We start from the raw sequence: 26,754 nt of genomic DNA on the forward strand, positions 1-26,754 counted from the left end.
AAGACACACGTCACTTCATTTTGGCTGCTCGATTTAGCATACACACCCAATTCCTTTTGGGAACCGCTGAACATTCCCCTGCTCAACAGTAAGGAAAAAAAAGGTTCTTTGGCCAGACTCTTAATCGTTAGAAGAAGATTAAGTCTGAAACTGTAATCACACTTACGGGGAAGTAAATCCAATTGCACTCTACCAGCAGCAATGAGCTTCTGGACAGAGCTCCCATCCCAAGGAGGTGCTTGAGAGGGAGAGCTTGGCATGGAGAAAGACGCAAAGTGGGAGCTTCACAGCTGGCTGGCAAGGAGGAGAAGGGAAGCAGGGGCTGTGGGAGGGGGGGCGTCCCAAAGGCATGCTGTTTGCTTTTGGAGAGCTGATGCTTTGGGAGAATGGATGGGAGCTGAGTGGGACCAGTCTGCTTATCCAAGGTGCCAAAGTGCATTACGATGCAAGCCATCTATGACTGCACCTCCCAAAGGTTTTTGTTGCGCTTTTAACTTTGTTTTTTTTAAAAAAAAAAAAATTATTGAATGATTTTGTGTTACAAAAAACAATACAGCCATACTACCACTAAATATACTTAAGAAATAAAAATTACATACATCGATATTTGGTTTATTTGTTATTTACCGTCTTATTTCCTCCCAAACATTGCATACAACAACACACATATACAATAATAGTTTTGACTCCGTGCTAGCATTCGAGTGATAAAGGAACTAAAAGGAGGTGGATAACAATTAAGGATTTATTATGTTTTGAGAATGTATTATTTAAATTATATAGAAAGGTTTATTGTTTTGTGTACATTCAAATGTAAAATAAAATATATGCAAAGGGACTTGACAGGAAGTCAAAGTGGAAGAAAAGATTTTGGAAGATAAAAACGGAAAAAAATATTTACTTTCATTATTATCATTTTCTGTGTGGGTGTAGGTGTGTGGGTGTCTGCACATATGCGCTTTTAACTTTGAAGCAGCATGCAAATTTGATCAGGGCAGCAGTGCTGGGTTGCTTAAAAAAAATAACACCCCCCCCCCAATATATATCAACCTACGAACGGTGGTGTTAGATTGCAATGGAGGGGGGGAGGAATACACAAGTCCCAAAACCTCAAACAAGTGATCCCTGTTCTGCAATCAAAAATGGTCTGAGTATTACAACTTGATTCACCTGCCTGCATAGATTGGTTCTGTGGAGGCAATAGGGTTATCACTGTGGTCTAAACCACTGAGCCTCTTGGGCTTGCCAATCGAAAGGTCAGCAGTTTGAATCCCCATGACGGATTGAGCTCCCGTTGCTCTGTCCCAGCTCCTGCCAACCTAGCAGTTCGAAAGTACACCAGTGCAAGTAGATAAATAGGTACCGTTGTGGCAGGAAGGTAAATGGTGTTTCCGTGTGCTCTGGTTTCTGTCACGGTATTCCGTTGTGCCAGATGCAGCTTAGTCCTGCTGTCCACATGACCCAGAAAGCTGTCTGTGGACAAACGCCGGCTCCCTCGGCCTGAAAGCAAGATGAGCGCCACAACCCCACAGTTGCCTTTGACTGGACTTAACCGTCCCAGGGGTCCTTTACCTTTACCTTTGATCCAACAGAATCCAGAGGTTTGCATAGAAGAGCCACTTCTAGATTCACTTCTGCTTTGATCCACCTACAGGATCCAAATTTTCATCACAACCCTAACAGAAAGTCAACAACTCCCTCAGCGTTTAATGAGGGCTCTGAGGGATGAGCAAAATATGGTCCCAGTTCAGCTCACTAGGCTAAGCCTCAGCATCAGATCAAAGACTTCCTGCTTCAAGTCCTGGACACACACACACAGCACAACATCCTGAATTTAGGAAGTCTGGAAACCACTGAAAGGGCTTCAGGTATTTATAAGGTGACAATGTCCAAGAGGGACTTTCCAGTAGCGCCCACTCCACCTCCAGTGGATATTCATTTGGCACTTTCAGTGCTTGTGCTTAGGTCAATCACATTCCCACCCCCCATTTTTTAAAATTAGTTTGAGTCCATCTGGAGATTTTGGCTGCTCTTTGTTTTATTGTTGTGCTACTGTTTTTTATATAGTTTTACTGTGTTTAGTGTACACTGCTCTGGACTCCTGAGGGAGGGAGGAGATAAATTATTTTGAATAAATAAGGGATGCCTTCAAAACAGCTTTGCCACATATTGATGGTAATGTGGCACAAGCAAGGCACATAGAGATTTCACCCCAGTCGAAAGGGAATTTGCTTGCCAGCCCCCTAATATTTGCTGGAGGAACAAGTTGCCCAAAATTGCTGTGGCTGCAGCATCAACCTCTTGCCTCCTGGGTCAGAAAGGGAAGGAATCAACTGATCAGGAAGGCAACCAGAATAAGCAATACAGGAACAGACACATCTCTTCCCTTGAACACCTTGTTGAGCTGCCATTCTCTCCCTGCCCCTTCTCTCTCTCACACACACAGCCAAAGTATCATTAAGGCACAAATTTGGGAATAGGGAACAAAATGCTTCCTAAAAGGTAGCCGAGTTTTGCTTCTAAAGGACCAAGGGAGCTAAAGCAAGCTGCAGCTGTTCCTGTGGATCCCAGAACAGCAGTGGAAAAATAAGGGTTGTCCGTATTATGCAGGGAAACTATAGCTACAACTCCCTTTCCCACCCATCACAATGGGCAAACTTCCCCATGTCCACAGCCTCCCCCAACAACAACTAATCGAAGGGAACCCCAGCATCACAGCCCACAAACAAAGGTTGCAAAGTTTGTGGGGCGGGGGTTCTTCACCCAGCCCTACCTAAGTAAGAGGGACAAATAAATATTTTCTTTAGAACAGGGTGGGGAATCTATTGCCCTCTCAACGTTCCTGGCCTACAAGTCCCATTATCCCTGGCCATTGCCCATAGAATGATAGAATGCAACCCCACCTAGGAAAGGCTGTGGGCTTGTTCCTAGACCACCTGGCATCCTAACCAGCAATACCCCTTCATCACATCCAACAAACCGCTTCTAATTCCAAACACTCATTCGCAACCCCCTACCTGTCACCATGGTACTTGATGAAAAGCAGAAATAGAACTAGGTGCCATCAACGGTACCAAAAAGCCACAGATTATCTCACCTGCTGGTTCTGCATGGCTGTTAAATAGCAAAAGATGCAAGGTGAAGCCTTACAGCAATGACCTCAGGGTAGAGCAACAGTTTGAGTACCACCTTCCAGGACCTATGCTCCATAATAATAATAATAATAAATAATAATAATAATAATAATAATAATAATAAATTTATTTGTACCCCACCCTCCCTGGCCAAGACCGGGCTCAGGGCAGCTAACACTAAATATATAATACATTAAAAACACAAAATCAAACAATTGATTAAAATACAGTTCAAAATCACATTTAAAATCAAAATAATCATAACCGTAGGGGTAAGGAATATTAAATGTTCACCAGGCCCAGCCACCCATGCTCGTCCCATGTGAGCCGATACAGCGGTTCTCAACCTGTGGGTCCCCAGATGTTGTTGGACTACAACTCCCATCATCCCTGAGCTCTGGCCTTGCTAGCTAGGGGTGATGGGAGTTGTAGTTCAACAACATCTGGGGACCCACAGGTTGAGAAAGTCTGCGATAGAAGGAGCCAAGAGGCCACTTACAGACAAGGTTCCCATAGAAAGAGGAAAGAAGAAGGAAGGGGGTCAGACTGGGCCTGGACCAAAGGACTGGCGGAACAGCTCCATCTTGCAGGCCCTGCGGAAAGATGTCAGATCCTGCAGGGCCCTGATCTCTTGCGACACAGGGTTCTACCTGATGGGGGCCAGAAAAGTGGGACCAGAAAAGAGACAGACAGACAGACAGACTCTCTAGCTGCAAGTCAGCAAGGTAGATCAGAAGGATACCATAGTTCATGGTACTGAATGCCATAGAGGGGACCATGATGTATTCCATGATCATCTTACAGTGCAGGTCATCCTCCAAGTGCAGTGCAAGTCATTGTGCAAACATCTGTTGCAAACAGGTTGTAAACCAGACTGATACGGGATCCTGGATTATCATAGCTAGCAATGAAGGCTTGAAGCTGGGCTGCCACACACTGGAGCATTTTGCCAAAAGACAACACTTCAGAGACTGGGCAAAAGTTATCAGTGGAATCTGAAGGGGGCCTGCCACAACCACTCCCAAAGCCACAGGCAATTCCCCTTTCTTCAAGGAGGCACAAAGAACCTCCACTTGCCAGCACCCCACAGCCAGGAGAGGCACACATGCACCAGGTAACCTGTCCACATCCTCAGACTGCAGAAATTGGAAGTTTTACACATAAATGTGACCAGTGCAAGAACATCCAGAACCCTATCTGCAATTAATGTAGAGTAAAGTCAAAATGCAAGCAATCTGCAAAGCACTTTGCAAAGGCACACCTTGGTTACCAGAATATAGAAGTCCCATCACCACCCAGAAAGCCTTCACTGGCCAGCACTGTACCTGCACAATAATGGTGGGAAAACACATACCATGTTGCAGGTAGGGTGACAATGGTGGCTCCAAAGCAGGTTCTACGTCCTGTCCTATTGCATTAACCTGAGTCTTTCTCCACTGATGCCCTAATCAGCATCAAAGAGTGCCTAGAAAACATCATGTCAACCAAATAAGCCATTTCTGCATTCCAGAGGGCAAGCAAGGCTTTGACAAAATTCCCCCAAAGCCATCAGGAGCCCATTTAGCCAGCCTCTGGGAAGCCATTCTGACAAGTCTTAGAGGTTTTTGGAAGCCCTGTAACCCCAACCAGGGATTTGGCAAAGGGACTAAAGTCCACCCCTCTTCCTTATTAGATCAAAGGATGGCTGAAATCCGTCAGGAAAATGAAAGGTCCACAACATACCCCCACAACAACGCCCACCAGGTCAGAAAGAGACCACCATGCCGCTGGATGAGCAATATGCCAACAGTATCATGACATGGGATGATATGGGAATACTTTGACCCTGGAATAACAATTTGTTTTCTTTCCACCCCACTCCCCCCAAAAAGAGTGTCTCAACTCCATTGGTTCATATCAGGCTTGCTTTTCTTTGTTTAGTTGTAGAGATATGCAGGTGGAAGCAGGATGACTCCATTAGCTCTGCTGAAAGACCTTCTCCATCTGGCTTCTCACCTGGCAGAAGCCCTTCCATCAGTCAGCGGCAGGGGGAAAGATGAGAAGCAGGAGCAGTCCATTGCATCTCCTGGAAGGCTAGTTCCATATGGATCCACCCCTCCCTAAACTGTTTCCATTCTAGCTGGTCATAAGAACTATTAGGTAACTCAGAACTGCTGTCTGAGTTTTCCAGTTTTCTTCTTCCCCCCTGTGTCTTTTACAGTCTAAAAGACAAAGATACAAATGAAAAGCTTGCAGGCAGGGGCTGTCTTGTTTTTATTAATTGCATGGAAGCTGCTCTGGGAGCCTTTTTGGCCAAAGAGCAGGACAGAAAGTGTTTCAAACAAATAAATAAAATTTGTCTATTTCACGTCTCGCTGCCAGATGATATAGAACATGCTACTCCGGTGCTGGTTGCAATTTTTATAAAGAAGGTGGGGGGAATTTCCACATGACTAGTTGCACCAGAATGTGGAGGGAAAGGGTGGTGGTGAACTTTCAAAATTAACAGCTCCAACTCTACCTCTGGTTTGCTTTTGGAAACCAGGTCCAGGTCTCCTACCCATATTATTTTATGCTGGCGTAGCTCTGCTGCTGGCACAACTCTGCCAGTGGAAGAATAAAAAACAGGAAGGGAGGGTAAGCATGGGGAAAGTGGTCCATGGGTTCCCTTGGCTAGCCTCCTAACAATAACGCTACAAGTATTCTAGGTCATCTGGGCTTTGGCCAGTCAAAAGTGTGTTGATTGGCAATGTGTGTAGATCCTCAGGGCATACTGACTTCTGTACTCTTCCCGCCTTCACCACAGATGTTTGAGTGCGTGAAGTCACCACAGCAGGCCTACTGCAGGGTGACAGTGCAAGAGCGTGCCCATTTGCCACACACGTTTGTTTGCTCCTTCTTTGCCAATACAGCACTCCACGATTTGTGGGAGTCAGTGCTGTCAACATGGATGGGGTTAGGGAATGGCTGGCAGGAGTGTTGTATACTGTGTTGCTGAATGTGCTGCAATTTCATGCTCAGGTTAACTTCATGGGGCGGGGGCAGACAGGATCTAGGCAGTGCTACCCCCAGGCCCACTGAACCTCCTTTTAAACCAACTTTGCAGCTCAAGCACTCCTGAACTGCATTTCACCCTAGAGTTGCCATCCAACCAGTGCTTTACCAGTCTGATAAACAGAACCAATATATTATCACTAGCAGGGTCAGAAAACTCCCCCTTTTGTCCTACTTTGACAACTGACTTTGCCAGCCTTTTGCCAAAATGTGCCAGATTCTGTTCTGGCTCCACCCCTAAGCCACAAAATTTCACCCCGAGTTATTCCACAGCTTCAATCCAGTGATCCAGAATTTTAGAAATCCAAACTGTCATCCCTGAGACCCTTGGTTTGGGCATTTGAAATACTGACACTGGCCCCTAAATATCTTGATATTTTTGCCATTTCTTTACAGGATTAGCGCCCACTAATCCAAAGCCATATCCAAGGAATCGGAAAAATAGCTGCAAGCACTGCAGTTTGAAAACATTAGAAATCAGAGCAGATAAAGACCGTCATCCGTGTCATTAAAAAAAGATGCTTATGTGAAACAGCTTTTCCTTACCTCAAATATGTTTGATGATTCATTGGCATACTGATTGGAAATGATTTCCGATTGGTCACTGTACCACTTGAGTCCTCCCAGAAAGCTGTCGGCATCCAAGTCATTCACATCTAATTCAGAGAGGTCAAGTTCTGGAAGATCTGGGCAAAGAGGCTGGTCTTCACCAACCAGAGCAGCACACTGAAAAGAGGGGAAGGAAAGATACAGAAATGCTTTCATTAATTAGAGGAAACTGTGAAGAACAACAGCACGTGAGAAGAATTATAGCTCCGTTAACTCACTTATACCACCCAGCAGGTCACTGGAGTTAACTTCATTTTGGGGAAGAAAATGCTGACTTGTATCAAAGGAACTTGGCACAGGTGAGCAACAGAGCGTGTTTGTGTCTGTGCTGGCCTGCTTGTTGGAGAAAGGCTGACCTTTGCCTTCTAAACCACCCTCCTGCGCTGGGAACAGCCACTGTCTTTTTATTCACAGCCCCCAAAGTGCAGAAGTCGTTTAAAAAGCAAAGAGGGGAGGCCACGATTTCTGATCTCTCAGTTAAGCCAGAATGAGGCATTAGTAGAAGATGCACGGCAGCAACCGAAGACAGTAAACCTGTGCCTCTCTCCCTCGGTAACTTCTAGTTTATTTTTAAGGTATAATATTGCACGCTGACAGGGCCATGCTCCGGATGTTGGCTCAGAGGTAAGCCCCATGGAATTCAGTTGGACTTACCTAGGAGTAAACATGCAAGTAGATGAATTATGAGGTTCCCCACCCCTATACAGTGGTGCCTCAGGTTACAGATGCTTCAGGTTACAAACTCCGCTAACCCAGAAATAGTACCTCGGGTTAAGAACTTTGCTTCAGAATGAGAACAGAAATTGCACAGCAGCAGCAACAAGAGGCCCCATTAGCTAAAGTGGTACCTCAGGTTAAGAACGGACCTCCAGAACAAATTAAGTTCTTAACCCGAGGTACCACTGTACAAGGAAGCCAACAAAGAGAGCAAGGAGCTGGCTGTCACGCATTTGTTCCTCTTTAAACTACCGTATTTTTTGCTCTATAAGACTCACTTTTTCCCTCCTAAAAAGTAAGGGGAAATGTGTGTGCGTCTTATGGAGCGAATGCAGGCTGCGCAGCTATCACAGAAGCCAGAACAGCAAGAGGGATTGCTGCTTTCACTGTGCAGCGATCCCTCTTGCTGATCTGGCTTCTGAGATTCGGAATTTTTTTTTCTTGTTTTCCTCCTCCAAAAACTAGGTGTGTCTTGTGGTCTGGTGCATCTTATAGAGCGAAAAATACGGTAGTTAGTGGCTGTTGGGGAAGCTCTTATAAAGTGAAAAATACAGTACATATCCACCAGGTAAGGAGGGGAGGTCTGGGACTGCCATTTCCTGCAGCAGACATGCCATTCCAGCAAGCTCTGGACTTAGCATAAGGAAGGCCCAGAATCCACAGCAGAAACTACGATGCAAAAAATCAGCAGGAAAGACAGCAACATGAAATTACACATCTCTGTTGGCCCCACACACATCAACCTGCCAAATGGTTCCAGAATTATTAGCCGTAACAAAACTCTGGGTAAACTACTATAAGCTAAACTACAACAGCCTCATAATAAGCAGATTTTGAAATATTTCTCATGACACAAAAAAGCCAGGCACCTGCCAAGTAATGACCAAATATCTATAAATGTCACATTCCATTTATGGAGTCTCCCAATCTATAGCTTCACTTTCCGGCTAGGAACACAGTCTCAGACCATATTTCTGTTGGCTAGCACCTTGCCATTCACAGGCCAAACTTGACAGCGCCACTAATTGGCTTTTCATAGCTTATCTTCAGCCAGAGATAGGAAAGATATAGCCTCATCTTCACAACAGTCTTGGGAGGTAGGTAAAAGCTGTTCCTCTTTTGTGGACTGAGAACCAGAATAGGGCAATGGCAATGAGACTAATAAGGCTACCCCCAGGCATTGGAGATGGCAACCCAACTCTGCCTTGCCCATCTGCAAGCATGCAAATAAGGGTGACACCTTTCCCCTCCATTATTTGAACTCTTACCTCTACTAGATCCACACCCATTGCACATCATTGATATGCCTCTTTCCTTCTGAGATATACAGCTACTTCTTCACACTAAGTCTAGAGAGTATTCTGCATCCAGGATTATTGAAATGCAAATGGGGTGCTATTTAGGGAGGCCTGTGTGTGCACCCCATATTCACATAATCAACCACAAAAAGTTTTCTAAAATGCACCACCTTTTCTGAAATTTTGATCATGGATATATCCATGAGTGGGATGCGGGTGGCGCTGTGGGTTAAACCACAGAGCCTAGGACTTGCCGATCAGAAGGTCGGTGGTTCGAATCCCCACGACGGGGTGAGCTCCCGTTGCTTGGTCCCTGCTCCTGCCAACCTAGCAGTTTGAAAGCACGTCAAAGTGCAAGTATATAAATAGGTACCGCTCCGGCGGGAAGGTAAATGGCGTTTCCGTGTGCTGCTCTGGTTCTCCAGACGTGGCTTAGTCATGCTGGCCACATGACCTGGAAGCTGTACGCCGGCTCCCTCAGCCGATAAAGCGAGATGAGCGCCACAACCCCAGAGTTGGTCACGACTGGAACTAATGATCAGGGGTCCCTTTACCTTTTTATATCCATAAGTGGGCCTGTACATTTGCTGTGAATTGCATTTGCCCCTTTGTTCCCCCCAAAAATATGAACTGGCTTCTTGTGATGTGGTAAGGGACAATGTATGGGTTGCAAACAGCTTCATCAACAACCCTTACCATCTCAAGCAATCATTCCTGTTCCTATGGCAATCCAGCTAGTCCAGGCCAGGACTGAGTAGTTATGTGTCCTGGCAATGATAATAAGAACACCAGGGTGTCCTAGGCAGGATAAGATCCTGTGGCATGTATCCCATTTGTCCAATAGCTGGGCCAGCCAATCCTGCAATGCCTGTGTCATACATAACTTGAAGTGGTGCTGGCTATCAGATGATCATCTGGTGGTTGCTCCCACAACACTCCCAGCAATGTACGCATCTTCTGTTAAATGAACATGGTGCCATTAGTTACCATACAAGGGAAAGCACTGCCACTGGAGGCTAGTGTAGTTGTCACTGTATGTTCACTCCAGTCTTAGTGGGTGACAGTTGCAAATGTCACTGGGACCATGCAGGAGCAACCATGAGATGACAGTAGCGCAACTTCTGCAAGTGCCTTATACATGGAGTCCAAAGCCCGTGTTTGAGGTGCAGTATGGAAAAGGGTGTTTAATGTTACCTAGCCCATAGCTCGGTCGTAGTGTGTATGTGCTGCATACATACATTCGCTGACATAAAGAGTCCACAAAGCTAGGAAAGACCTCCGTCTGAGACCTGGAGAGGGGCCACCAAACTGAAGAGTCAAGAAGAAGCAAGGTGGAGCAGTGATGGCTCAATGTAAGGCAGATGTATGGTTTTATAGATTCAATTGTTTTTGTTTTTACATATTGATAGTTTATGCTGAAATCTACCCCGGGATCATGGATTGATTTCACTACCCATGAAACTCATTCTTCTTCTGAGAACATATTGCTAAACTGTTAGAGCTCCGTTTTACAGAGATGCTTGAGCGTGCAATTGTATTTTTAAAAAATCTTATCACTTCCATTCTGATCTTGCCGGGATTGACATTTGGCTCTGGCAAGTTTTGCTAGGTAACTGTTACATATGGAGAATCATTGCAAAGCAAACCTTGTACTAAGACTACAGCACATTTCACTAATACCTTTAGGCAGCGTATATTTCCGTAGACGTCTCAGCATCATTTAATTTAGATATCAGGCTAACTGAAGATACATGTCTTTTTGCAACGTATCCACAACTGTACAGCAGTCACAATGTGGGTAAGTAAGGCTACAGCTACAGCCTTGTGAAAATTTGTTTTTAACAAACACAAATCCTATAGAGTTTAATGGCACAAAACTAAACATGGTGCTGAACTTTGCAACTGAACTAATTGTGACTCAAAAGTGCTTAACTTTTGCTGCATAGTGTCCATAGTATATCTTCAGCTTTTATTTTATTTTTTTCTGCATAAACCAGAACTCCCCTGTGTTGGCACCCGTATGAATTAGCAATTATGTTGTTAAAAGGTGACAAAATGTAGTCAGTTTAACAATGAAGGTTTCCAGCCTCCCACCTTCCATTCCCTGGATTTATCTGTGTCAAATGCAGCAGCCAAAACACCCCGCGAAAAATGCACATGGATTTCAGATGCCACGGCCTGTCAATCACCCTCAAAGATGGTATAGTTTCCCTTATTTATAATCTTGCTCGAATGAGGTCAATTAAGGTGAATGTATCAGTAACCTCAAAGCACCCTTCCCCCAGCAAACATAGGAATTCAATGTCTGTCATGTCACACTTCAACAGCTAAGTGCAGGTTTCTTGCTAAAGTTGGACTTCAGAAAAATAAACTTCCTGAAACATTTGACAGGCAGTCCCTGAAAGAGCGACTCCAGCACTGCATATTCTGCCTTTACGTGTGACAACCTAATTGCAAGGCATGCTTTGGAATAGAGAAACAGGGTCAACAGACTTGGAGAAGCTGGCAAAGGCTACAATTTACCATTCCACTTTCACTGGTCAAGCAGGACGATGCAGGGAATCAGACAATAGGTGCATAGAAAGGGAAACTTAAGGGCTGGAAGGAAAGTCTCTGTTCTTTATTACTATTCTTTGAAACGAGTACAAAGCTGCAACAGTTCAAGGCCTACCTGAGTTATACACACACATATGTAGTATATGGCAAACTTGAAGAAAAGATGGAAGGGAACACACAAAGAAAACTGCATAGCAAGAGTGGTAATGAAAACTGTTCCCCCCCCCCTTAGGGGAAAAATAAAAGGCTTCCCCACCCTCTATGTTTCCAGTCCTAAAGTTGGCAAATGTTATAATGCAGAAATGACCTTTTCTTGATGCCCAAATGAAATCTGTGATCTCATTAAAGGATAATCTGGGTCTTTGCCTGAAAAGGTAGATTCTCAGCATCATCCCCCAGGTTTGTGTTGTGGAGGTCAGTGGCTTAAAACTGATGCCACAGACTTCCAAGGCACCGTGCTGGTCGCTTTACTACTTTTCATTTGTAAAAATAGATTCTCATTCTCTCGCCATCCCTCTGCACTGTCTAGTTAAAACTGGATGAGTTCTCTCAATAGGTACACATTTTTCAAAAAGGCCTGCAGTGGCCATTTTGAAGCAATATAAGAAATAACTGTTCTATTTGGGGCAGGGGGTTTAAAAACAAAGAAAGTCTTCTCTTCGCAGTTTTCATTTCTCTCTAATGACCCGAGTGTCACTTTTTAAAAACAAATGGAATATCTGAAGTGAAGCACGCTGACTCTTGCCAATGTTGACCTGATAATAAAATCAATGCTTCTGGATATGGAACCACACTTCTAATCTGAGAGACATTAGTAGCAAGTGTTCCTGTTATTAATTTATATTTGGCCTTTGAATGATGCCAGGTTTAACACTCCGAGTCCTGTAACTGTCCTCATCTGACTGTCCTCGTCGCAGATATCTGGCGTTTGTCTATACATCTCTAACAGGTGCACCTTGCAAGCAATGTCTCTCCACCCCCCCCTTTTTTTAAAAAATACAGCCAACAGCTTACGGCAGTTATTACACAACTATACCCTTAGTTCTGTAATAAGCTTTAAGAGGATAAAGCAGTCACTAAACACAAAGGCTAATTATTGTGCCTTTCTTTTGCCCCCAGATCATTCTCACCCACCCTTCCAAACGCTTAGTTAAAGAGCAAACAATAAATTAGCTTAACTGCATCAGTGATAATGAATCATCATAATTAAGCATCATTCTCCGTTAACCTTTTTGGAGGCTCGTGTGCTTTTCGAAGGTAATTTTTAAAACTAAATGATGGCCAGTGTGTGCGGGTGGGGGGAGGGCTGGATGTATGCCATTTAAATTGCATTAGTGAAAACAATAATCTGTATTTAACAAGGTTGTTAAAGAGAGTCGAGGGAGGGAGAGGGAGGCGAGAGAGAGAGAGAGATGATCCCAAACACGGACAATATGCTTAAAGCAAACATAACACCATGTGCATCCTCTTTATCAATCTTTGCAGCCTCGTCGTACATTACCTTCATTAAACAGAGAAACGCTGTGGGACACTGATCAGTTACTGTGATGTACAGGCCTTTATGAAGGAGCAGGGAATCTCCTTGTTATGAACAAGGGGATCTCAAGTATTTTATATCAGAAGTGAATTTGGAGGGCCTCAAAAGAAGGGGGGGGGGGGAGAGCTGCCTATCGTACTTGATGCTGGTCATACTTTAAGAGGAAAGGCGATTCCCCAGGGGAGCAGGAACAGCTTATAGCCAGTAACCAAACTGTCTGCACATAGGGTCAAAGCTCATGCCACTTTGAAAGATGGAACTAAGAAGCCACCTTATCTGCGATACAACTGACACAGACCCCTTCCCTTCCTCTAAACAAGTAAAAACAACAAGAAGGAGAACCCAAAAGCAAATAAATGGCTGGCTCACTGGCATAAATTATATTTTCTTGTTACCAGCCTGAAATTCCTGCAGGAACCCTGGTGATTAAAATAGATCATCACCATTTCCACAGACATTGGTTCCTCAAATAAGCTCCTAGCAGCGTTAGGAATAATGCATGATGGAAAAAACGAAGCCACGGCAGCCGAGACCCGTGCAACAAAAACCAAGACGGCAATCTATGATTCTAATCCACTGGATGCTCCCAGCTGCTCAGAAACAAATCAGGACTTCTGGAGCCAGCAAGTCACTCGCTCACCACTTTGACTCATAATAGCTACAGGACATATGAATTATCCATATCTCTTCCACTTTACTGAGTCAAAACAAGAGATGAAAAATTACGATATGCAAACAGAAGTCGGCAGATGCAAATATTTTAAACATGATTTTTGATTATGATAATTAACAATAATAGTGGGAATATACTATTATATTTGCTTCCTGCCCGGAATACGTATATGTAGAAAGCATTAAAGGATTGTACCCAATAATATGTGCCCATGCACTAAAACAACATCTTCAGGGTTTTTTTTTAAAGGAGGGGGGTTGCGGAGAAGGGAATCACCAGTAGCTTTCTCTCCTGCCAAAGGAAGCATTTAAGACTGGAATCCTGTGCACACTTAGTTAAAAGTAATCCCCATTAAAAGACTGAATGGAGATGCATAAGGAATGGCCTGTAAAAGTAGCTATCATTTGAGGCTTCTGTTTTGGGATAACCAGGGAGGGGGAAAGTTTTCCCCAAGTTGCAGGAACTTTCAAGCACTACACCATTTCGAACTCGGATATTTATTTTGGTTTGGTTTTCCTGATTGCAAGCATTTAGACACCCTCAAGCCTCTGTTCCTGCGCTCCAGAGACTCCCAATGGGCTGCTTATTTTCTTCCCCACCCCTGCCTCCGTTCCCCCCTCCCCTTTATGAATTGTAGCCAGCAGAAGCTGCAGGTTTGATGTGCCATCTATTTTTACTCAAGCAGCGGAGGCAGCAGCGGCACCACGAGATCCTGCATAAACTCTATTCTCACGCTCCATCCTGTTGTCTCAGCGGCACAGAACCAAAGGAAGAGGACTCCTTAGCCCAAGCATTCCAGCAGAAGCGACAGGGCATCTCTTCCCAAAAATCACAGCACAGAAGCCCCATTCCCACAACACAGCAACCGATACCAAGCCCGTCTCGCTCCACGCACAAGCATCTCTGCTCTGCAGCCCATAACCCCATCTAAAATAAAACTACTTTTTTTTTCTTTTTGCAAGTTTTAAAAGGCGAACGACAGCATTTCATCTGCCTCACGCACACAGAAAAAGAGGCAGCTTTTTTTCCAAGCCAGATGCCACTAAATGCCAATGGAAAGACTTCAGACATCGATTCATATCAATATCTCTGTGCATAAATATTGCATATGACTGGAAAGGGAGCCAAAGGCACATAAAAATAGTTTCCAACTGCAGGAGATCCCGATGACAGGAGCCAGTTGCTTTTTTTTTTTTTTTTTTAATTTGCTCAAGGAACCGGAGCGTAATCTTAAAATAGAAAGCCGGCGGGGTGGGGTGGGGGGTGGGAAGGTTGAGAGAAAAGAAAAACTTACAGGATTAAAGATAAGATGCGGCCTCGCTTCCATTCCAAAAGGGTTTTTTCTTCTAGCTACTTTCCGGCAAGGGAGGGGTGGACAAGATTCAAAGCAACACAAGCGAAAAATAAAAAAAAGGGAGGGGGGAAGGAGAAAGGAAGAACAGCATACAAGGAAACAAGCCCTCCAGCTGGGTGAATTTGCACGCAAAAAAAAGGGAGAGAGAGAGAGACCGTCCCCCAAAAGCTCACCTCGATGTCACTCCAAACAGAGTCCTGATTACACATGTCCCACGCCATCCAGCTCCTGAATGACGGCAGCAAAGCTTTGAAACTACAATCCACAGCCAGGGCGAGAGAGAGAGAAAGAGAGGGAGAGAGAGCAAATATACTCGCGCGCAGCCAAGCAGCCCCTTACTGAGAGTGAACCGAAGGCACCTGTCTTACTACTGTTCCAGTCACATGACAAAGCTATTAAAAAGTAGGCTGGCCTGTCACTCACCCAGCCGCCTGCTCTTGTGCCGCTGTGTGCTAAAGCCAAGTGACGTCACGCTCAGAGGCAGACCCAGGCTGGAGCGGAGTCAAGCCCGGTACACGCGCGCGGGCGCGCACACACACACGCGCGCATCTTTCCCAGGCGAAAACACTGGGATCGATTTATTCTTTAAAGCAGGTTCCCTCCCGCGCCACACCTCCAGAACTCTGGTGTGCCCGGATCCAATCCATTTGCAAGGGACTTTAAAAAAATAAAATTAAAATCCTTTCTCTTCTTGCGTCCACCCATCTTTTTTTCGTTTCCAAACCAAGGCAAACGGAGCAAAAGGCTGCTGGCTTTCGAAGTTTGGAAGGAGGCAGAAATAGGAGCCTTGATTTGGAGGCCGCTTGCCTCTTAAAAGACTAAACTTTTAAAGAGGTGAAGGTTGGTGCTGAACGAAGGGCTTTGGTTTTGTGCAGGGAAAGGAAAGAAGAAACTGTAGCAGCAACTGCGTCGGGAGTATTCTCTTTCCAACCGGATACCTCAAGCAGAAAGCTCTAGTCTTGAGCATGTTTAGGGAAACCCAACTCCCACAAAAGCTTACTCTCAAGTAGCTTACTCTGGAAACGCCGTAATAGGACATGAAGGCTACTGCCTTCCTTGACTGTTTGTCCCATTGGTCAGGTAAACTGCAATCATACATGGAAACGCCATTTAACCATCACAGCTAACAGCTACTGATAGCCATATATCCTCTATGACTCACTCAGTCGCTCTGAACCTCCTAAGCATGATTTAAAGAAAGAAAAAACCCCATTGCTACTAAGAATATCGATATTTATAAAACAACTTTTTCAACATTTGTGCTATGTTAAATTGCACAGGCTGAATTAGCTGAAAGGAAAAAAGCAGCCCCGGAACCGTTGCGTGTCTGTTTTATACTCCTCAAAAGCAATGTTGTGATACACAACTACCATACTGGGTTGCTGTTGTGGTTTTTAACCCAAACAACTCAAATTCCTGTTTGCTCATTTCCACGATCAGGAGAGGTTCTCCACTGTTGCCTTGGGGCATATTTTTGTATAAACCAAATTGCACACTAACCCTGTTGCTGGCCTAGGTTATGCATTTTCTTGGGAGAGCACAAAACATACTCCCAGATGGCAACTCCAAATACTGTTTTCCCTTTCCAGACTTTTACAGGTGGATCTGTTTTATGACAACACAACGGAACGAACTCACAACAAACCCAGCACACCTTTCCCACAACAGGAAAAACAGGACTTTCCCCTTCACCTGACTCTTAAATTTCTTTTCTTTTCTTTCTGGTTTTTTTTTTAAGATTAAAAGCTGTACTTTTAATTAGCCGTGTGCCACAGTCTCTCACACAAATTCTAAATGCGAGATCGGTCATGCTGCGCTACTAGTTAGAGTCACACTACCATAATGGATCATGCCTCTTTGTTATGAAATATTCATTTGGGTTGTTATTTGCAAATTTGAGTATTCTAAATGCTAAATGAATACAATTATTATCCAGAGACAGAATTGAATTGACAGACAGGAAGCGGCGATTCTTGAAACAGTCATTTTCTCCCAGATTCTACGTCCATTCAAAATATGAATCAAGCTGCAAGTAAATGTTTAACTATTTCTTGCCTCTCTCACCCGTTAAGGCTACTTTGCTGACGAATGTAGAAAGGAAGTTAAGCAATGTAAAAAGCCTATTGCTTTTGTTTTACATAGCAAACTCCCACTCCCCCAACCCCCTAAATGATAAAAAGGGTACAGACCCAATGAAGTCTATGGACTTCAGTAGTAACTCATGTCCACTATTTTCAGCGAGTCTTCTCTGAAGAAAACTAAGTTGCGTATCACCCAAAGATTGCATTTTACTCATTTCTTTAAAGCAAAATGCACCGCGAATTCAAAGAAGCCATTCATAAAAGATTGGATGGTAAGATTTTGCTCTTATCATGAAGAGAGAGAAAACAACAGAGTGGATTTCTTCCAAATTATATGCTAATTTAATGGAGAAAAATGACAGCAAATTATTGGGACTAGGGGCAAAGGTTGTTTACCTCTGCCCTTAGAAAACTCATCTGTGAAGTACGGCGGCTGACTGGCAGAAATGGAGTAGATTTGTATTAATCAGTGGATCCAGCCTTGATGAAATAGTCTTCTGCCATACCTACTTATAATTGCGTTCACTGACTGTACCAAATCCATCACTTTTATGTTTATGTTCCATTCACACCTTTTATAGAATCATATTTATACTGCAACATCTTAGACTGCAGTGGGAAGGAGAAGCATATTTCAACCTGCCCACGTTGTTTGTATTTTCTACAATTCCATTTCACTGCTTTTCTGTCAAATTAGCAAGTTAACTGACAAATAGATAACTACAAACTTAAGCAGCGGTTCAGAAACGATGGGGGGACGGCAACGACTTTCCTGGCGCATGCATTTCGAAGTCTTCCTACGCGGAACAATGGTTGAAAGTATTGGGGAATTTTTCTACTGAGACAGGCCTACAGAACTGCATTTACAACAGAACTGACATCAAACAGTACCTTATACCTCTAGAAATATCGGCGGACTCACTCCAGCAAGGGTTTCCAATAGGAAGGCTGCCCCTTCCTCCCCCGGTTTTTAACAACTGCCTGGCTCATAAGTGATTACTATAAATAGCTTCATTAGGGAGTTTCTATCACACTTCCTAAACGTAGTTTGCAACACTTGTAGATCTAATAATAAAAAGCAGGAAGGAATGGAGGAAATGAGAGAAAAAAGTGGTGCCAGTGGTGCACAGCCCACAACAGCTCACATAGCTCAGTTGGTTAGAGCATGGGGCTGGTAACGCCAAGGTATCAGGTTCGATTCCCATATGGGACAGTTGCATATTCCTGCTTTTCAAGGGGTTGACTAGATGATCTGCAGGGTCCCCTGCAATTTTGCAATTCTACGATTAGCAGTTTCTGCAGTTAGAAAATGTGCTTATTCCCCCAAAAGGTTAGTCTCTCTCACACACCCTATTCTAACCACTACAGCGCTGTAGCTCTTCTCTGGGGTGAATCTCATCTATGTGTTTGATGTATTTTTAAGCTGCCTTTTGGGATTAGTTCCCGCCCCCGCCCCCCAGGCAGTTTGCAATTAGTCGATAAAACAATCAGTTTACAACTTATTAAAAACAGCAAAACGATAAAACATCAACACAGCAGCAGCAAACAAAACGATTGGGGGCAGATATAATCACATTAAAAACATTACATTTTGATATGAAAGTTCAGTATGTGGTATACGTATATTATAATGGCGATGGCCCATTCACACATACAAACCATTACTTGATCTTGACTCACAGAGTAATGAAAATGTGAGGAAAACCTGATGTACAGTGGTACCTCAGGTTACAAACGCTTCAGGTTACAAATGCTTCAGGTTACGGACTCCTCTAACCCGGAAGTAGTACCTCGGGTTAAGAACTTTGCTTCAGGATGAGAACAGAAATTGTGCGGCGGCAGCAGGAGCCCCCATTATCTAAAGTGGTACCTCAGGTTAAGAACAGTTTCAGGTTAAGAACGGACCTCCAAAACGAATTAAGTTCTCAACCAGAGGTACCACTGTATAAACAAGAATAGATACAGGCTACCCCTCCCCCTAAAAAGGAGTAAGAATGTCAATTTATGGAAGTAGCAGAATGCTTGCCCAGGGGAGATCTACCTAGAGATTAGGAGTCTTCACTTTTAGGTGGGTGGTATTAAAACATTTCTGCAAATTAAATATAAAGTTAAATGCAGGCAGCATATAATTTCTTATAAAACGATGCTCCTCTGCTGCTTACTTCAAGAGTAACTGCCTCCCTAGTTCAGAACTTTCAAAAGGGAAGTTGTTTGTAATGCTGAATTATTTCCAGTTCCAAGGCACATTTCTGCAGCCTTGCCTCTCTGTCCCCACTTCCCAGCCTCTGCAGTTGGGCTCTTTTTTCCCACTAGGTTTTTCAATAAATAAAAATACCCTGCCAATAATCTGAACAGCATTTATACAGGGATAGCTAAACGTTTTTGGAAGTGTCCAAACACTTGTGATACCAGTGAGGAACAAGTATATAGAGTAATTTATGTGTCAGGAAAAGAAGGCTTATTGTGCACCTCTGCTTTTCCACTCCACATTGCAGTGCCCTTGAAGAAACCATTAGGCACTACTTCCTTTCAGATAGCAGCTTCTTCACCACTAATGTAAAAGACTATGAAAATTAACTGAGCATCATTTAACTACACTGCAGTACATTATGTACTTGTTCTTCAACTGTCCATGAGGTGGCACTGTTGCTTTTATGGAACTCTGCAATATGACAGGCAATCCGATTAAAAGAACAGCAAAAGGAATTTCCATACTTGTAAAAGATCCAACTAACGGGACAGTTGCTCTTTTAATTTACCTCTGCCTTTCCTTTCCCTGCTAGACAGTAAGTTTTCAGGTGGGGGCATGGATTTTAAAAACAACTTTGTGCAGTGCCTAGCTACTATAGGAACTTAGCAAATAATGGGAGAAGAACCATTTTTATCCCATTTATTAAGCAGATTCCTGATTAAATCATTGCCGCTTATTCCTTCCCATGCAGTATTTGACAGGGAAGGGATCTTGCCATGCTCACATGACTCACAGGCTAGTGTGGAAATATCCACTGCTGTCTTTTCCATCCAGCTGAGGTCAATTTTGCTCTAGTTCCTGTTTCTCCAGCCAATGCCAGCATATCTCCCACATGCAGGGACCTTAAAAATCGCTATAGTTACAAAACTGGTGATTGTATTAGGGTGGCAACGATTTTTGAGTTTCACATCGAGTACATACTGCAACACAGTACAGAGTCAAGAATGCATTTGCTCCCCCCCCCCGATGATCTTTATTGAATTTTTAGTTACATACTATACATAAAGGTAAAGGGACCCCTGACCATTATGTCCAGTCGTGGGAGACTCTGGGGTTGCGGCGCTCATCTCACTTTACTGGCCGAGGGAGCTGGCGTACAGCTTCCGGGTCATGTGGCCAGCATGACTAAGCCGCTTCTGGTGAAACCAGAGCAGCGCACGGAAACGCCGTTTACCTTCCCACTGGAGCGGTACCTATTTATCTACTTGCACTTTGATGGGCTTTCGAACTGCTAGGTTGGCAGGAGCAGGGACCGAGCAACAGGAGCTCACCCCGTCGCGGGGATTCGAACCGCCGACCTTCTGATCAGCAAGCCCTAGGCTCTGTGGTTTAACCCACAGCGCCACTATACATACACGTACATTATGTTTCACATTTGTTCTTGCTCTTCTGAGCTGACTTCCCTCCTTCCTCCTTCCGGCTTTTTTATGTCGTCTTTAACTTTTCGCATTGTCTCTGTCCATTTTATATATAATTGTTCTTCTTCAATTTTTTCCCATAAAATGTCTGTAAACAAATAAATCTTTCTATATATGCAACTCTTGTTGTCTGTCTATATTCATTTACAAATATTGTTCAACCATAGTCCTAAGATACATTTTCAATTCATTTTGATATTATTATCCAAAACATTTCTTGTGTTTTCCTGTTATGAGGTTTATTTTAATTCTACTGAGTTCCCTACTTCACATCGTCTTCTCTATATATAACATAATTTTTTCCCATTCTTTTTGATATGTTTCGTCACCCTGAATGCATTTGCAGTGGTAAAGAATTCCAGCTTCCGTTTTTAAAAAATAGATAGATAGAGATAGATAGATGATAGATAGATAGATAGATAGATAGATAGAAGCAAGTTTCCCATCCTCATTGAAAAAAGTTTGAAGAAAGTTTGAAAATGTGGGGACAGTAATTACTGACATCACTTAGAGCCAAGAGATAAGGCTCTGCTCTGATGAGTAAAGGGCAGCAGAACTTTACTGAAAAGCTGGTTTAGCACAAATGGATGCCCTATATGCAGTATATTTACCGTATTAATTTTTTATTAGAAAATGCAATGCTCCTCTCTTGTCTTCTTCATGTCTCAGTTTTCTGCTCAGACCTTCTGTTGTGATGCATTACTACCCCTGTCTCTGAGCTCTTCCCCCTGCACGCCACATCCCAGTCAGGCACAACCAGTCACCATACCTCCTCTGGCCAAACCACTATCTTTGCACTCCCTCACACTCACGCAAAACATGAGCCTGTGCTTTGCAGTGCTGGCCAGGCATGTGGGCTGAGTTGCATAAAGCTGCCTGCACAGTTTGTCAGCATTGGAGAAGCAAAACGCAGCTGGCTGCCACATGTAATATTTTCTCCTCCCTACACCAGTATCTCAAGCTGTAACATAAACCAAATGGTTTGAGTAGCCGACTACAGATGCAACTTGTATCCTTTCTGTGGTAAGGCAGTCAGAACCATACGCAGTATTCTGGCTACACCTGTTATGTACTGAAGCTCTCATCCTGGGCCAGCAGGGGGACACTGTAGATAGTTTTCACTCAGGTCCACATATGCAAATAAGGGATTGAAAGTGACGTTCAGTGATTGGATAGTTACAGAAAGTTGTTACAGTTGCGTTGTACTGGAGCTTTATATAAGCAGGCTGGCTGAACCCTTCAGTTCAGTTCTGTTCTGGCCTGTGAATAAACAAGAGCTGTTTGAAGAATCACTGTGTCGTCTGATATGTTCACCCACAACTTAACAACACCATAGATTTGTATATGAGCATAATGATATTTGCAGAATTCACCCTTTCATAACTGCCACACACGGGGTTGACATTTTCATCAAGCTATTCTGCATGACTCCAAGATCTCTTTGATGACCAGTCACCAATGGTTCAGAGCCTGTTTGTAGGCATTTGAAGGTAAGGCATCTTGCCCCAGGCTGCATCACTTTGCACTTGCAAGCACTGCCATTTAAATACCCATCCACCCAGTTATGGCAGGCAGGAGCTACCCGTTGCCGAAGCCTTACTGATGCTTCTTCAGCAAGACTTAGTCTTCTATATACTTGGAGAATTTATTTTTAATGATGTTTTCCACAAGTTTTCCAAGAAGACTATCAAGCTAACTGACCTGTAATTTCTTTCTTTTAATCGTTTTTATTGATTTTCCAATAAAAAACATCCAATTAATATATCCAATCATAATACTCCAATTAAAACAAAAAACTAAAATAAAAAAAGACCAAATTATAGTCCAAATTATAATTATTAATTTTTTGGAGCTCCTCACAGTCTGGATCTCTGAAGCATATCTCCACATCTCAGCCCTGCCTCTCCTCCTTGATTCCATATTTTCCACATCTTGATTTTGATGTTTTATAATTCTCCATCCCTGAGTCCACGATTCTCAATCATGTCAAACATCATATACTTTCATCTGTCAAATACAGCTTTATTAGTATATATTTTTCCAACTGCCTTTTTTATCAACGCAGCTTCCGCTGACTCCATTCAAATCCGGGATGTTGTCCAAGTCTGCTAGCTAAAGTTTAATGGCACAGCAACTCCCAATCATTAATTGTCCAAACTGACCTGTAATTTCTTGCATCCACCTGGATTGGTCTTACATTGGTACTGTCCAATCCTCAGGAATGGAATCTGATTTTAGGGATAAGTTATATATTTTTGCTAGAAGATCAGCAATTTCACATTAGAATTTTAAAGAACTATTGAATGGCTGCCATCTGGACCCGATGATTAGTTTGTTGTTAATTTATCCATAAGGCCTAGAATGTGGTCTCTCGTCACTACTATTTGCCTCAGTTCCTCAAATCCCCTTACTGAGAAAGTTCAAGCACAGAGATCTGCCCTACATCTTCCACAGTGAAGACAAATGAAGAAGAAGAAGAAGAAGAAGAAGAGTTTGGAATTGATATCCCGCCTTTCACTCCCTTTAAGGAGTCTCAAAGTGGCTAACATTCTCCTTTCCCTTCCTCCCCCACAACAAACACTCTGTGAGGTGAGTGGGGCTGAGAGACTTCAAAGAAGTGTGACTAGCCCAAGGTCACCCAGCAGCTGCATGTGGAGGAGCGGGGAATCGAACCTGGTTCACCAGATTACGAGACTACCGCTTTTAACCACTACACCACAAATAATTATTAATTAATTAATGCAAATAATTAATTTAGCAGATCTGTAATCTCATTCTTCTTCCTTGTCATCCAAAGGTCCAATTTCCTTCCTAGGTGGTTTCCTGCTTCAAATGTAGTTAAAAGCGTTTCTTATTGTTGGTCTTAAAAAGCAGAGACATCACCTTGACAACAAAGGTCTGTATAGTAAAAGCAATGGTTTTCCCAGTAGTGATGTATGGAAGTGAGAGCTGGACCATAAAGAAGGCTGATCGCTGAAGAATTGATGCTTTGGGATTATGGTGCTGGAGGAGACTCTTGAGAGTCCCATGGACTGCAAGAAGATCAAACCTATCCATTCTTAAGGAAATCAGCCCTGAGTGCTCACTGGAAGGACAGATCCTGAAGCTGAGGCTCTAATACTCTGGGCACCTCATGAGAAGAGAAGACTCCCTGGAAAAGACCCTGATGTTGGGAAAGATGGAGGGCACAAGGAGAAGGGGATGACAGAGGTCGAGATGGTTGGACAGTGTTCTCGAAGCTACGAACATGAGTTTGACCAAACTGCGGGAGGCAGTGGAAGACAGAAGCAGCTGGCGTGCTCTGCTCCATGGGGTCACAAAGAGTCGGACACGACTAAACGACTAAACAACAACAATTGTTGGTCTTCATGTTTAAAGTGATATGCCCCTCATTTTTTTCCGCATCCCTTATTGTTTTTGCCAATGTTTATTTTTATTTTTCCAAAATTTGTGTTCCTTTTTGTTCTCCTCGTTTGGACAAGACTTTCATTTTCCAAAAGAGGCCTTTTTGCCTCCAATAGCTTCCCTGACTCCGCTTGTTAACCTTTCCTGATCGGCGGTATACATTCGAGCTGAGCTGCTATTACCGTGGTTTTGAATAACCTTCCAGCATTCTGGAGAGCTTTGACCTCTTGACTTTCCCTTTCAACTTCCTTTCTGCAAAATCCCCCACATTTTTTAAGTTTCATCTTCTGAAGTCAAACGTAGCTGTTTTTGACTTCCTTGGCAATTGTTCACTTAAGTATATCTTGAAGCCAAAAACACAGTCTTTCCAACTGGTTCAAGAAAACTTTAAGTCTTGCGTCACATCCTAGGTGACACTTAGGATTACGTCCAGACTCACGTCCCCTCATGTCCAGTCTTTGACCAGTAGTTCTAGGAAACAGTCATTTTAGTGTATCAAGAAATTTTACCTCTTTTCCAGCTCACTCATCTTGGCTTCAAGGCTTTGAGCATTCACATATACAGTAAAAGTTTATACACAGTGCCTCTCCACATATGTTTGTTTTCCTCTATGGCACTAGGAATCGCCACCATGTCCCACTGTAGTTTCACTACCTAGTTGTACCCTGTGCCCATCTGGACAACCTTGAATATTTTCATGCTCATCTCTTAGAGATGATTTGCCCCAAACTAGATGCCCCTCGGCTCTTGTTAGCTTCCCCTGCCAATCACTTTCAAAGCTGCTCTATCTTTTGAATTTTAATGGCAATCTGGTTCCATTCTACGGGTATTTCAGAGAAAGCTACTGAAAACGTCCAGTCTTTCAGCTTCATATTTAGCCATCTTTCGTTTGCTTTCTGGACTTCAGGTCTACATTTTCCAATGCCATTGATGCCAACAAGTATAGAAATCAATTACTCAAGTAATCCTTGTTACCCCCCTTGGTTTTAATGTAGTGTTTTTGCTTGCTTGCTTGCTTGCTAGTTGCTTTGGGTTGATAAAGTAATTAATGCATTTAATAAATAATACTAATAATCTAAATGTGACCATTCACAACAGAAAACACTTGTAATTCACTATGCTATAAGCAACGTCACTAACTGAAGGCCTAAAGAATACTTCAATGGTTTTTCAAATGTTCCTACTGATGGAATATTTGCTAACATCAGGAATGCCCTGAGGCTATAACCACCACCATTTCCACTTCCCCCAACTGCTGGTGTTTAGGGTATTAAGTAGATATTCAGCAAATGAAAGTTTTCCCCATTCTGGTGAGAACTGTACCTGTTAAGTATCTGAAAGCCCCACAGTTAGTTTGTTAAAGCCCCACGGCTGCTATCACAAAACAGATGAGAAAACTACTCAATACATATTGCCTCCTCCTTACACACCTTTTTGTTCTTTAGGGCTATGGCTTTCTAATTTCAAACTGTAGCCCATGGAAATTTTGAAATTGTCTTGTAATGTGGTCAAGTGCCATTCTGTACAACTCTTTGAAGGGTTGTCTGGTCCGAGTCCAATTTTAAGATAAAAAAACTACAATAATAAGAGGCTTGAAGCTGGCCATTAGAAAACATGTGTGGGTCATCCGGTTATGGGTGTTCCCCACTAGTGGTTTGCCATATAGCATGGGGGCAACAGAGAGCTGTGATAGTCAAGAAACCAGCTCAAAGACTCCTTGGTGCAAGGAACTGGATCTGTGATACTTTGGATCCTGGCCAATGTCAGTTAGGTAAAGGGATCCCTGACCATTAGGTCCAGTCATGACCGACTCTGGGTTTGCGGCGCTCATCTCGCTTTATTGGCCGAGGGAGCAGGCATACAGCTTCCGGGTCATGTGGCCAGCATGACTAAGCCACTTCTGGCGAACCAGAGCAGCGCACGGAAACGCCATTTACCTTCCCACTGGAGTGGTACCTATTTATCTACTTGCACTTTGACGTGCTTTCGAACTGCTAGCTTGGCAGGAGCAGGAACCAAGCAATGGGAGCTCACCCCGTCGCGGGGATTCAAACCGCCAACCTTCTGATTGGCGAGTCCTAGGCTCTGTGGTTTAACCCACAGCACCACACTTACTAAAATGATACTGGTTTTCATGAAAGCACTGTTATAATGCTTCCGAATGCCTTTATTTTTCAGGCATTTACTACCATAATATAGATTAGAAGAAATACTGGAACAAATTGAACGTTATTCTTTTTTTCCATTAACAAACCATCACATTCAATTTAACACCTTTAGAGTGTTTATATAATAGCCTGGCATTCATTTAATTCAATTGGCTTGACTTCCTTAACATTGTCGAGAAAAGGAGCTTGATTAGGTATCATTGATTAAGAAAGCTGAAATTGGCATTTTCTTACAAACCAGACTTTCCATGATCAAAGTGCACTTTTATTCTCTTAGATGTCCAACCATGGACAAACCAAAAATGATAGAAAGATGAGAAAGTAAAATGAAATCAACACCAAATCAGTACATGAATGGTCACATGGTAAGTATCTATGCATTGTGATCCTAAATAATCTGAATTCAGTAGTAAGTGTTCATTGGCAGGACTCCCAGTGAGGTTTCTGATCCATTCCTTATTTCAAGGTTCCAAATAAGGAATGGTTCCTTGAAATAGGAACAGGTTATAAATCTATTCCC

General features: G+C 43.2%; 1 protein-coding gene across 6 annotated transcripts in view; it reads right to left on the reverse strand.

The window, feature by feature from the left end:
• The window catches only part of PPARGC1A (PPARG coactivator 1 alpha), a 635,527-nt gene that overhangs the window by 102,940 nt on the left and 505,833 nt on the right, over positions 1 to 26,754 (reverse strand). For 3 of the 6 annotated variants that reach the window (XM_081019911.1, XM_081019914.1, XM_081019910.1), the window contains one exon: positions 6,714 to 6,893. In XM_081019911.1, coding sequence (XP_080876037.1) covers positions 6,714 to 6,893 — 180 coding nt within the window. Of the gene's footprint in view, positions 1 to 6,713; positions 6,894 to 14,851; positions 15,015 to 15,084; positions 15,271 to 15,334; positions 15,356 to 26,754 lie in introns of those variants that run through there. The other 3 variants (XM_081019916.1, XM_081019912.1, XM_081019913.1) reach the window with 3 other exon arrangements.

The sequence above is a fragment of the Podarcis pityusensis genome, assembly GCF_964106645.2.
Source record: "Podarcis pityusensis genome assembly, chromosome: 9".
NCBI classification, from domain to species: domain Eukaryota; kingdom Metazoa; phylum Chordata; class Lepidosauria; order Squamata; family Lacertidae; genus Podarcis; species Podarcis pityusensis.